Source organism: Prunus dulcis, chromosome 6 (genome assembly GCF_902201215.1).
Source record: "Prunus dulcis chromosome 6, ALMONDv2, whole genome shotgun sequence".
In the NCBI taxonomy this organism is placed as follows: domain Eukaryota; kingdom Viridiplantae; phylum Streptophyta; class Magnoliopsida; order Rosales; family Rosaceae; genus Prunus; species Prunus dulcis.
The window spans coordinates 18,616,323-18,630,451 of NC_047655.1; the positions used below are offsets into that span (position 1 = coordinate 18,616,323).

Below are 14,129 nucleotides of genomic sequence, written 5' to 3' on the forward strand. Positions count from 1 at the left end.
TGGAATATGTAAAGTTTCTTTTTTGGATGACAGATTTAAATAAAATAAGAATATAAGAACAACGACTGTTTTTGTTTTACTGTCGTCGTTTTTAGTCGTCTTAAGTAATACTAAGACGACGTATTATATTTTTTGGGCGACGTTGATTTTCTAAACGTCGTTAGGTGTAATATAACCGTCGTTGACAATTGTCTTTCTGATTGCAAATTTGCAAAGACGTTAGGTATAATTTTTGTAGATACACAAACGCACACACATCATCAACTTCCAAAAAATTGTCTCTCTGATTGCAAAGCTGTGTCATCTGTTAAGATTATGATGTGGAACAGAATTCCATCTGTTAAGATTTCGTAACCCTTGGGTTCTCAGAAAAATCTGATTATGTCAACGGTTTTCTATATAAACCGTCGTGGTTATTTCAATTCTTGTCATTAAGTAGATCTACCGACGTAGGATAAGAAAATCAAAGAAAAAAATTGTTAACAAAAATTCATATTAAGACGACAGTTTAAATTAAATGTATGACGTATGAAATGAATAAATACGACGTTAAATTTTATAGTACAATTTAAAGATAACGTCGTAGAACTATATGATAATGACGTCGATATATTTATATTGTACGTCGTTGTAAATTATTTTAATACGGCGATATTTTTTTATTTTAAAGACGTGGATTTGTTTGTAATTATACGGCGTCTTATACGAAAACCTCGTCGTGTTATTTTATGAGTAAAAACGGCGGTTTTTATTGAAATCGTCGTCTTTAATTTCTACGTCGGTCGATTCATAACTTCCGCCGTTCTTTGTTGGCTTTGATTTTACACTGCGGAAATCTGTTTCAAATAGACGTCGGTTGTTTAATTAGGTACGTCGTTGTTTTTTAACAGCCATTTGAATCTCCAATTTTTTGTTGTCTAAGGTGGTATTACACGACGGTGTTTTTAGAACCGTCGTCTTTTTATAAACCACGGTGGTTTTCACTTAGACCGTCGTTATTTTCTGATCGTCTTTTTCACTTTTTGTAGTAGTGAAAGCAGAGTTTTGAAGCAATCATTTCAAATCGTGTGGATTGATGAAATACCTTTGCTCATAATAAGTTGGTTTGTTTTACTATAATAAGGTGGGTTGAACGCGCGTTTCAATCAAAGCATGCCACAAAACTTGCGACCATTGCAATTAGTTCGTTTGGCACCTACGTATATATGGAGGCTGATCTTCTTTTTTTGTCAAATGGGAACTTTTTAAACAAGAACGTGGCTGGAAATAGCAAATAACTTTTTCATTTGGGTTTGGTCTTAACGAGGAAGAAATTTGTCTGCATGTGAATCAATAATAAGTGTTAACAATTAGCAAAGGTGAGTTAGGTAAGTTGTTTATAGCAGATAGTCAGTCCCTTTGCATCCAAATTCAAGTCCACTTTCTCGTAAATTATAGTAATTTAAATTATCGTTTGTAGAAAGAAAGAAAAAAAGTATAAACAATTAAAAACTTTGTCATTTTTGTGATATATAGGAACAATTATCGCTAGCAACCATGAACAAAAAAAAAAGTCTTGTTTTTTTTGGTCAACCAAAAGGTATAGAAGAAATGGTGTGCATTTATAGAAACAATTGTCAAATGTACTCTGTTTCCCAAAATGTTGGATGGAAATGTCATTTATATGTTAAGGATCACTGTTTGAACATTTAAGGATAAAAGGACTCCACATTCAATGTTACTATGCATGTTATATGATTAGTCTTTAATCTATTAGCAACTCCCAAACCATTGGTAGGAGAAAAATAAAAAGTTGTCTATTTAAAGCAAGGAAAGGGATATGAAGTTTTATAAATAAAAAGATTGGGGCTTCAACTCCTAGAAGATTTGACAATTTCAAAAAGCAAAACTAACGTAAACACGGGCCACAACTTAGAAGAATTTGACACAATTCATTTAATATGAATTAATTTCTTGAAGTTGTTCGAGATTATAATAGAGAAGGATAGGTTAACAATTAAAAACACTCAAAAGGTTCACAATCAAAAGCACTGCTATCCGATCAATAAAAATGTTATTCTTGGACGATTGGATTGAATCCCTCGGCACACACCCTAAACCCCATGTGGGGTAAAGTTAGGAAACAAAATTTAGTCCTTTGTTGGGTCAGAAAAGGAATTTCAGCTTGTATTTTGGACAGAGTGCAGGCCCAAGCCCAGATAAGAAAAACCCATTATCCTTTTTTTTTAATGTGGTTCGAATGTCTGGACGAAGCGACAAGTCGTTTTAAGTTTCCGAAGAAAGGAGGGCTTCGGCGTGACCGTCAACCAGCCAAAACAGACAACTCACCCGAGACATACGCTGTCTGACACCGCGCACATCAATCATGGACAACAAATACCCTGTTTCACACTGTTCCTTCTTCCCCGAGCCCACCACTAGCCCAACCAATCCCAGACCTCCACGTCACCACTTTGTACCCAACGCATCCATCCCCACAAGCGTGTCACGCTCTGGTTGGGGAGCTCACAGGCAAGGCAATGGGGGTGACCACATTTAGACTCTAACATAATTGCAAGCAGCAGCAAAGGAAAAGTCCTCGTCTTTTGGGAAGTTCAATAAATTTGAGGCCTTTTTGGGGTTTTAACAGCAGAAGTAGCGATCTGGGATTGGTTTTTACTTTACTGGGTTGGGAGGAAAATGGCGAGTGGAGGAGGATATGGAGACTCGAACCAGAAGATAGACTATGTGTTCAAGGTGGTGCTGATAGGGGACTCTGCAGTGGGCAAGTCTCAGATTCTGGCCAGGTTTGCTAGAAACGAGTTTAGCTTGGATTCTAAGGCCACCATCGGCGTTGAGTTTCAGACCAGGACCCTTGTCATCGAGCACAAGAGTGTTAAAGCTCAGATCTGGGACACTGCTGGCCAAGAACGGTCTCTCTTTCTCTCTCCTCTCTCTTTCTTTCTGTTTTCTGTAGCTTACAGCCCTTTTCTTCAATCTGCTACATGGGTTTTTGGATTTTGAAAGTTTGCAGCAGCTCTAGTGTACTTGATGGGTTTTTCAGTTATAGTAGAACTTTTTAGGTGTTGCTTTGTGTAAAAAAAAATTTCTGGGTTAATTTTCTTTTGAAGTATAAGGTGGATTACATTCTGTGATGCTGATATTGGTTTAAGTGGATTGCTGATAAAATGTTTCATCTGTATGCTAGAATTGAACTGATTGAGATTATTAAACCGGGGAAAAAGGGAAGGAAAAGTAGGAGTAAGATTAGTACTTTGTGATGTTGTATTACATTTTCTTATTACCTAAGAATATAGATGCATGTTTTTTTATCTCATAAATGCACTCCACTCAAATGATTAGATACTTTAAATGCTTTTTAAATGCATAGAATGAAATTAGATACCCTTTCTTTATGTGATCCATGCATTGCTTAGTTGTAAATACCGGCCACTAGCAATATGCTTTTCAAAGATACGAAATTGTGTTGTATCCATATCCTACTTTTGGTGCCATTTTGGCCGCCTTGCAGTCTTGGATGTTGTCATGGATTATACAGCATGGTAAGAATTCTTACCCTTTTTAAAAGGATGTGCCAGATTTTGAGTTGATCTATTTCGGGGTTGGGAATGGATGTTTACATGGGTGAGATTGTTGTCTTTTATAGGATGAACGGTTTTGGATAAATTTAGTATTATCTTTGTCTAGTATCAGATGATATGTGCTTCTCAGTCTTATGCTATCTTTATAAGCTATTATCGCATAAGTTAGATAGTTGGAGTGTTGGATTCTACGACTTCTTTCATCACTGGATGAACTGTGAAGCCAATTAAAGGAGCATTCATGACCCAAGTCAGGCTATATGTTCACACAATCATATGAGGCTCGGCTTTTGCTCCCTTTTGCATAAACAAAGATTTCAATGTAACTAAACAAAGTACATCATTTGAAAAGAAATTATTATTGGTTGGAATGTAAATTAGGTGGGGTTAGAAGCCTTCACTCTTTGCTGTCACTTATTTACTTTCACGCTATGGAATAATCTTCCCACCTGACTCCTGTTAACTTTCACAAGTGGTGTATTGGCAACTGATTATTCTACTTCTCTTCTGGTGTTTTGAGCAGATATAGAGCAGTTACAAGTGCATACTACAGGGGCGCTGTTGGGGCAATGCTCGTCTATGATATAACCAAACGCCAGAGCTTTGATCACATACCCCGTTGGTTGGAAGAGCTGCGTAGCCATGCTGACAAGAACATTGTCATCATTCTGATAGGCAACAAAAGTGATCTTGAGAACCAGCGTGCAATCCTCACTGAAGATGCCAAAGAGTTTGCTCAAAAGGAAGGACTTTTTTTCTTGGAGACCTCAGCACTGGAATCAACAAACGTGGAGTCTGCTTTCTTGACTGTGTTGACAGAGATATTCAACATTGTTAACAAGAAGAGCTTGGCCGCCAGTGAAAATCAAGCTAATGGCAACCCTGCATCTCTGTCTGGTAAGAAGATCGTCATCCCAGGCCCTGCACAAGAAATCCCAGCTAAGAGCAAGGTGTGCTGTACATCGTGATTTCATTGGACCATTGATTTCTAAACACGGATGCTTTCTTCTACATTCTTAATACTAGCAAATTTTGAGGGGTGTGATATATTTCCTCTGTATATTTTTTACATTGCTTTAGTTTAGTTTGTATGAGCTGATTAATTGCTTGTTTGAAATGAAGCTGATTTGGGTTTGCCTCTTTATGATCTGTTCTTTTAAGCATGAATGGTTTTTACTCAAACCCTACTCATAACCGTGTAAGATGCATCTATTCTTTGATGTCATCAAGAAGACACCAAATAGAATGGAGAAACCCTAACCTGAAGCAGAAAAGTCACAAGAACAATCTTCTTCCCTCTGCAGATTCTTACACAATGATCGTTGGATGGCTACGGTTTAATTTATTAAAACTAGTCCTTTTGACACGTGCTTTACGTCTGTCAATTAGCTTTCTCATAGTCTCCCACATGGCCGTACCACAATACCATTGTATAATTTCTTCATGTGGGTGTGATTTGTTTAATATTATCCTCATTTACTGAATGGTTTCTTTTCTTAATATTTTCATTAATTAAAAACATTTTTGGAGTTATGAATGTCCAAAACAAGAAAAATGAAAAAGAAATAAAGAAAACTTATTTGAATGTTGTGAGTTACTTGAATATATATATATCAGTCCTGATCTCTTGGACCCCTATAGTTCAAGAGATTTATGGTCATTCACCGTTGGATGTAAATTCAACGGTTGACTTGAATCGGGTAATAATCATTTATGTCATATTGCATTTATATATATAATTTTGAACCATTGGATTAATATCCAATGGTGGGTGACCACAATCTCTTGGACTCCTGTGGTCCAAGAGATCGGGACTGATATATATATATATATATATACAGTCCTCTTTTATTGAGGGATTCTTCAAATAGTTTTATTTGAGGGCACTCTTTAGGGTCCCTTACGAATTTTTTTTCAATGATCGAAACCATTTATTTTTTAAGTCTATATTCATAGATCATCCTTGAAAAAAATTAGACAAATCGGAAACTGTTTCGATAAAAAAATACTAAAATTTCAATAATTCAATTGAGTGGTCAAATGATATCGGATTCAAGTGATTTTTTTGTAGAGATGATTTTTGAATGAATATCTACAAAAGAAACGATTTGGATTAGTAAAATACAATACAAAATGGGCCCTACAAGGATATCCCTCAAATAAGCTAATGAATATACATATATATGTATATATATTTGTGGAGAAAATTGGTTAACCTGTTCTACAAGCAGGAGCAGAGTCTAGTGTTTTTTTTTGGAAAGGACAACATATGTAAAGATACGTAAGTGATAATTACATATAAAATGCTAGTGACTGTTAAGAGGAAGACTGTAGCGTCAATCACATGTGGGCACGTAAAATAATCTCAACCCTCGCAGCCTTGATGATTGTGAGTATCCTACATCAGCGGGCCTCTCAGCGACATCTGAGATTGCATCGGGCGCACGACTAACACTAACACTTCACTTGTTACCCATCCAATGATGCAGGGAGGAATCCATTCACAAGGAATAACAGTTCTTGTAACAATTTCTGGGCAGCCTGATTACACGCTAAACACAAATATCATTGGTTACACCATACGAACATGATTCCAACCAGCAATGATGATTAAGAACACAAATAAAGATGATTAATATGCTAGATCAAAATTGCTCTGTTCTCAAGATTATGCACCAACTTGATGAGGCAAAATATCTTCCATGCTAAAATAAGAAATCCAATTTTGTAGAAATATTAAAGAAAAATGAAGTCATGGCATATCAATTACAACACCTGTATTAAATTATGAAATTAGAGTACAACAATGGAAATCTGGAAGCCCAGAAGTTGTCGCTTAACCCTCAGTTTCCAGTGTGATATTTTCCTCGTCACCATTCTTTTCCATATCCTTTATGTCCTGTTCCTCACCCTCCTTGGCATTAGAGGCTTTGTCTTTCTTCTCCGCAGATCCCTTCTCGGTTTCCATGCGCATCAAAAGCCTTTCTAGCAGTTCTTGGCAGTCAATTGCTGTGACCATCACAGACAAACTGGACTTACCTTTCCAGCATCCAATGGCTATTGTTGACTCATCTACTTCAATGGAATCCGACAAGGCTTTGCCATCTGCAGATGTAAAATTTACTTAGGTTAAAAATTATACACATGAATATGCACTAGTTGTCTTTGACCACATGCTGCTAGTACCTTTCCTCAAAACTATTACACAGCATCCTGACATTAAGCCTGATGCTTTCTGACCGAGCTCAGCATCAACAAAATCTGCAAACTTGATACTTTTATATTGAAGAAGATGCTTAAAGTCCACAGGGGATGCATATACAATCTGTTTGGTGATGTATGGAAGAATAAGTGGCAATCCTTCTGAGGATATCCGAAATGAACAAGGAGCCAAATTTCCTTCTCTCGCAGTTTGTCGTTCCTGTTGAGAACAAGAATAAATTAGGGAGAAATTCCTTCCGAATATTGGTCACCAGATTGTCTAATATTTTGTTCAACAATCAAGGGCTGTACCAGAATCTTTAGCTTAGAGCACGAGGAACATAGGATGAACTTATAAATATAACTACAAATTCGGAATCCAGCACTAACAATATAATAAGGTTCAAAATAACTGCACTTAAATATATTCTTTCTAATATATCTCATATGCTTTAGTTTCTCATTTAGGAGCATTCCATCATGGGTGTTCTCCTTTGTATTATATTTCTTCTTTTCTTTTGCCTTACAGATATTCCTTTGGTTATTTTGCAGTAGCTCTTACACTCCACAAGGGAAGCTAAGCAAGAAGGATAACCCTGTAAACAGTTCTCTTGCTCATTATCTTAATTTTACACACTATGATATTAGCAAGTGATCAACTTATCTATAGGCATGAAAGTTTTGCACAACTTTCTTTGCCTATGTCCCTATAAATTCGGAGCAACATTATTTTAAAAGAAATATAAATCAAATTTATCTGTGAAATACTTACAAACATCTTTAGCCCAATGGAGGTTATCTTAAGTTGCTGTCCAACAGAGAAATTCAGTTCAAGAACATCTTTGACTGACTTTGAGACGTAGTAAATTCTCTTCACATGATTAGCATCACTGTTTCTTGTGACAAGGTGGCCATTAAAGGGAAATGATTCATCAATGCCATAGAATGTCTTTATGCTATTGATGGTGGCTTCATCTTTAAAGAAAACAACAGGGTCAACACCTCTCCACTTGCCTTGAGTCTGCAACTTCCTCTTTCCTCCAGCTTTCTTGGGATCAATTTCCTTATCACTAGGCGCTTGGGCTTCCTCCGATACATTTACATTTTCTTCACATGTAACGGATGGATCAAGTTCCAAAGAATCCCCATCTAGTTCATCCTTTATCAACTCTGCCTCAGAAGCTGCTTCAGAAAATGTCTCATCTGTACCATCTGCCAAACTAGCCACAATCCCATTTGAATCTTCAGTACTCTGATTTTGTAATTGTACCTGTGGCTCATCATTCCTAGGGCCCAATTCCCCTTCCAGACTATTAGGTTTTCCCTGATTGGCTGCTCAATAAAAGGGAAAGAGGAACTATATTAAAAATAATAAAAAATGCAATAAACTGGAATTCTCTTATGAGGAAAGCCAAAGCAGAACATGGCAGCACAAGACTTGCTTCAGATCCTAAACAAAGTACAGGCCTCACATATTGCAAATGACACAAAACAGAGACAAGTTTCCTCTATATGATGGAAACAATGGATTCATACCAAAGAAGAAAATAATAATAATTATAAGAGCCAACATTTTAGCACAGTTACACTATCTCAAAGCACTTCAATTCTTAAGAAAGATCCAATATCACTAGGTAGATACTTGAACTCACCTGGCAAATCAGAGCGTTTGTGGAAGACAGCAATGAAGAAAGCTCCACCATTTTGATCATGCGGCACTATCCTCATGCAGCGTTCTAGTGGAAAATCAGAAACTTCCTCATCTTGTTCATTGGCTAGAGTTGCAGGATCATCACTTGACTCCAATGCATCTTCAACATTTCCATTTCCACCATTCTCATGCTTTTCTTCCACTTCCATACTACCATTATGGTCCGTTGGTTCTGTAAACCTTCTTCCAGAAGGAAACATGCTGGGAACAATGACAGATTTGCGATATTTGCTGACATTTTTGTGGGAAACTAACCACCTACCCTTGTCACGTACCTGCATTGCCAAGTGATTGAATATTGATTTATACACTGAACAGAAAACTCTAAAGCTGTAACTGATGCAACTGCATGCAACTCAGTAGGTGATGGTTGAACATTGAACAATAATTTAGACCACTATCTTTATAATATTAGCTTTCCATGCTATGAGATAGCTATACATTTAAATTTGATGCATTTGAGACAAGCAAAAATCAAAATGTAGAACCGACTTATACACAGTGCATAGATTGAAAAACAATTTCTTAACCCCTGCAGGTTTTAGTAAGAGAAATAATGGATATCTATATGAGATCTTCTCCTCTCTCTTGTTTAGACAGGTAAAAACAAATTATTTATAGCAAAGATACCTTATTACATTGACGATGGTGTTATATGAAACACACAACGCTTAGATTAAATTTTTATAGAGCAACAATGTAATAAAAGCACTACAAATGAAATCGGAATCCATCCTATTTGGTAATTGAGCACACTACACAAACCAGGAGAACAGTTGTATTCAATAATATGTTTTGCACATCAAACTTTTAACAGTAAGCACTAGCAGACAAAGGTAAAACTAACAACTAACCTTCCACTTTTTAAGACCTGGCCGCCGAACAAGTTGAGGAAGCTCACTAGAGACATCAACAAGCTCAACAGACCCATCACATTTCCGCAAAATCTGCAAAAAATTGAGACATGGTCAAATAGGGTCAAAAGACCACGACCCATGCAAAGTCACAGGACTAGAAAAAGGAACACTTTCTCCAAATAAGAAAAGTCATCCAAACAAAAGAAATATGAAGCACAACAAAAAAATGATGTGACTCTGCAACAAAGGAACTTTTTCACATACAAAACATACATATATTAAAGGGCTAAAACATAAATCAGAAATAATATATGTCCACATAGATAAATCTGAAATAATTTAGAAAATCAATTAATCATGTGTAGAACAACACATGCTCCAACCCACTGAACAGTTGGCAAAAGGTGAACAATGATGAGTCAAGAGAACCAAAAGAAATAATAATTGTATGGTTAACATCCAATAGTTATCTATCATGGCCTACAAGCTCTCTTCATATGTAAGGATAAATCAAGCTGTTGTTGCTTACAATTTACAATCTTTGAACGAACCATGCCCCAAGTTAAATATTTTGTTTCGAGCAATGTAGCCATATCGATACAAACTTTTATAACAACAATGGCATGATGCAAATATTATACAAAACAACATCTATATAATAATGGAGAAGAACTACAAAGCCAGACTTTCATGCGATCACAAAATGAAAATAAATTAACACTATACAATTTAATTTATGAAAGACCACGCAACTGCACAGAGAATTACTATTTACCAAAATGTTAATTCCACAGATCCTACATCTTTTTGTGTAGAAAAATAACCAAACATATTACCTCAGCGATCACAGCCTCATTCTCAACTGGATTCATGGAGCAGGTAGAGTAAACCATTCTTCCGCCAACTTTAAGCAAAGATAAACCTAGAACAAACAATATACCTCAGCTATGTTAGGTATGCACACCAAATGAAAAGCATTGCATTGAAAGTCCTATTTTTACTGATTGACCACACCAATAAATCCAAGTATTTTTACTCAAAATCGGAGAGTGGCAGAGAATGAGCAAGTTTGATCCAAAACGACATTAGTTTAATGCCAGAATTAATCATTACAAAGTTTATATATTCAATTAACAAGAAACATATAAACTAATGTATTTAAGAAATGGTATGGCTGCCATCACCATCTTGTAGGAGAACAGAAATAATATCCAGAAAGAAACACATCTGCGCTATACATGTTTGATGTTTCCAGATTATATCCTCATCGTTTCAAAGAAATCCTAATATGCACATGGGACAGTATCTATGGGAATAAAACCACAAAGCATAGAGCCATAAATTATATAGAAATTCGGAGAAAAAGTTTTGCATCAAAGATACCTCGCATAGCTATCTGAACTTGTAGAGGATGGACCCCATTGCCCAATCCAACATGCCTGTAAATAAGCAAAACAAATATCATCAACCTGTCAAAAGAAAATGTGATTGAAAATAAAAGTTCTACCATTTCCTCCAGATATCAGGAGCCTTGCGAAGGGTACCATCACCACTGCAAGGGACATCACATAAAACACGATCAAAGACAAGTTGGCTGATGGGTGGCTCCTTTTCAGCTCCTATTTCAGAAGCAGTAGAACAACTTTTTTTTAAACGGCATCCAGGAAAGTGCTGAGCTTCATGATTTGTGACTATCAAGTTGGCTGTGCACATTCTTTTTGTTTGATGGATGAGTAGATTACATCTTTGGATGTCAAGATCATTTGCTACGACCTAATCAAGGGGACAATAAAACTAGACATCAATGTCTTAGACGGTAGTAAAATGAGGGAAAATCCATGTCATATCAAGGAAAAAAAAAAATACTAACTAGGAGAATCATATAAGAGATTGAAAGGTGGGATAATAATCCACACTTGACAGAGGAAAACACATAACAGACTATAAAATATGACGTAAGAAATGTAAAACAACATATATTTAAAAGGATGCATACCAGTCCATCAGGTAGGGATCCGGGTTTTGTTGATCGGTGTATAATCTCAAGCAATTGGAATGTTTTTGAACCTGGTGCAGCACACACTGAGAAAAAATATAGCAAATGGTTAGAAAGCACTAGATTTAGTCTTTGAAACAAAAACAAAATAATTAATGAGCGGTCACAAGCAATCAGAGTACTGTTAAAGATTTCCTTATAAAAACTAAACTATACAACACAGAACAGAGTGCTCTCAAGAAATAAAGTTCCACAAGAAATTATGTATCTCTCATCCAAACTACGTTGTTCATTCAGCACTTTACAATGCCAAGAAGAAGCTTACAAATTCACTATAGAACAGAACCCATTACATTTTCACTTGATGCTCATTAATTCCAAGTTTCATCATTTGGTCAACAAGGTTTTTAAATTTGCACACTATTAGAAAGGGGAAAAAAAATATAAACAATATAAGTTGCTTACTATCAAGTACAAAATGATCTGGACGTACATCAAGGAATAGAGGAGGTACCTGTATCATAAAAAGTAAATAAATAAATTTTAAAAAACTAACTGGATACTTGAGCATTAAGATAAGTGAACTAAATGCGCTGAAACACTATAAAATATAAATAAATATTACAGCACAATATCAGTTTGTAAACCATAAAGGAACAGACTACAAATAACATTGGCCCACCATGCTGACAGCCTCCTGTCTTGTGATGTTTCCAATCTCATTTTCAAGCTTTAAGAACTCATGAAACCTGAGAAATTCATACCATCAGAACCAGGAATTGACATATAAAAATATTAGCATGGAGAACTTGAGTGATTTGATAGCATCATGGAGAACTTGGTCAAATCGTCTACACACTAGCAATTGGAGGAGGATCAACTTGGAAACCAGAAAAACTGTTATGATAGATACGTATTAACAGTACTCATATAGGAACTCCTTTGGGAATACAAGAGCCAATCTCATCCATTAATCTCAAAACTGAAAGAACTACAGGACAGGTGGCATAAAAAACCCATCATACTACCAGCCCATTGAAAAATAGGCTTTTACCACTATTATCCGTAACAAGCACCATCAAGAAACAGGTCTTAGGTTACCTTGGTTCCAGGCACATATCTACCACTTATACTACAAAGTATTCTCAAACAATGCATCATTTACCTCTCAAGTGTTTGGTTCTTCCTCAGCTGCATGCGAGAAAAATTGGAATGCCAAGCAAGATTCTCAGGGTACCAAGGCAATGGCCTAATAGGCACCAGTTCACCCCCCTCACTTACCTGAACAGTATAGTTCAAATAATAAACAAGAAGCAACCATAAATGCATTACAATAAAAACCAAACGACGCAACACAATCTGTTGCCGCATTATAGTAACAAAATAGCCTACTACCAACCTCAGCTTGAAGAGATATCATAAAGTCATTCTCCAACTGGGTTCGGATGTCCGAACAAAATTGGCTACTGCAACATTAAAGACAAAAACAAAACCTATTATTCAGTCAATGGCTATATCTACAGAAACTCAATTCAGAAATGTGATTCACATAGAATTAAGCCGCGCATAAAATACGAAAATGCTAACAAAAACAACATCGCAAAGAAGTTATTTAAATTACCTTGAATTGATTCTAAAAGCAGCAGGCAACGGCTTTCGAAGAACTTCAATGAATCCATCCCACTCTTCTGGGGTCACTATCCCTTGCTCCTACCCACCATATCACACATGCCAAAAAATTAGCGAAGAGCATAACTTTTTTAAGAAAGAAAAGAAATACTGTATCCAATATATGTACGTATCTATAGAAAATGATATCACCTTATAATATTCATCGAATGCGGGATTCTGAGTGGCAAAGGGCTGCCAGCCACGATTTTCACCATTGTTTTCAGGGTTGTTCTCAGAGGAAGGGTCAGACTTGGGACGCTTCCAAACGTTCTCTCTGTTCTGACGGAAGTGGCGTCTCTGAGTGCGAGAACCTCCTCTGCCTCTGCCGCCGCCGCCTCCCATTTGCGTATGTAGCTCAACTGTTTGATGCTTGGCCTCAGAGAACAAACAAGAGAAAAGAGCTCCGCTGTTCAGTTCGCTAAGCAATGGGTTTTACGTTTTAGGGGACCGTAATCGGGTCCTTGGGCTGCAGGTTATCTTGGTTTGGGCTTATGAGTTGGGCTTTTTGAGCAGTTGTGTATTTAATTTAGATTTTTTAAGAGTTTAAAAGTCTATTATGTTGTGTGTGTGTGTGTATATATATATATATATATATATAATTATTCTTTTATTCGGATATCCCCACGTTATTATCGTACAGATGAAATTGTAAACAAGGAAAAAAGCAGGGAGGGATGGTAGAAAATATATGGCGTTCGCATGATAATAACGTCTGAACTTTGGTGGGTGGGAAGAGCTTATAAAAATACATGTGTATTCAATTTGGACTTTGGTGGGTTTTTTAAAAGTCCATAAAATTTCAATTGTATTCAATCATAAATTTTTTAAAGTTAAAAAATTCATATGCATTTTAAAAGTCCGTGATTTTGAAGGAATTTATGTAGTGGATTTTAAGGGTATACTTTAGCCCACAACAAATCCAGCCTTCCCTCACAGATTGGTGGATTTCAGAAAACTCACCTATGTTCCTCTTCTTAGAGCATCTCCACCCATAAAGGCTAAGTCTAGGATAAGGGCAAGTAAGGGCTGCCACTATTCACATGAATAGTGTCAGCCTTGCTATTTGTGGTTCCACTCATGAGGGCTAAGTCTAAGGCAATTACTATTCACTT

The 14,129-nt window shown here is 36.4% G+C and overlaps 2 protein-coding genes across 3 annotated transcripts; one reads left to right on the plus strand and one right to left on the minus strand.

The window, feature by feature from the left end:
• The first annotated feature begins 2,564 nt into the window (after nt 1–2,564).
• Nucleotides 2,565–4,725, plus strand: LOC117633100 (ras-related protein Rab11A). Its single transcript, XM_034366783.1, has 2 exons — nt 2,565–2,912; nt 4,105–4,725. Exons 1-2 carry the CDS (start codon nt 2,680–2,682, stop codon nt 4,547–4,549), a joined length of 678 nt encoding a protein of 225 aa, XP_034222674.1. The 5' UTR covers nt 2,565–2,679; the 3' UTR covers nt 4,550–4,725.
• A 1,485-nt stretch (nt 4,726–6,210) lies between these two features.
• LOC117633099 (RNA cytosine-C(5)-methyltransferase NSUN2) lies at nt 6,211–13,435 on the minus strand. 2 transcript variants are annotated; one of them, XM_034366781.1, is made up of 15 exons: nt 13,168–13,435; nt 12,968–13,056; nt 12,746–12,812; nt 12,512–12,627; nt 12,029–12,095; nt 11,812–11,860; nt 11,347–11,432; nt 10,858–11,123; nt 10,734–10,789; nt 10,187–10,272; nt 9,348–9,440; nt 8,435–8,768; nt 7,555–8,114; nt 6,768–7,002; nt 6,211–6,686 (listed from the first exon to the last, which is right to left on the minus strand). In XM_034366781.1, the coding sequence occupies exons 1-15, from the start codon at nt 13,357–13,359 to the stop codon at nt 6,418–6,420; spliced, it is 2,565 nt and encodes an 854-aa protein (XP_034222672.1). In that variant the 5' UTR covers nt 13,360–13,435; the 3' UTR covers nt 6,211–6,417. The 2 variants fall into 2 exon arrangements, with proteins under 2 accessions (XP_034222672.1, XP_034222673.1); XM_034366782.1 differs by lacking the exons at nt 11,812–11,860; nt 12,029–12,095; nt 12,512–12,627; nt 12,746–12,812 and having other exon boundaries at nt 13,168–13,284.
• Nucleotides 13,436–14,129: the final 694 nt, after the last annotated feature.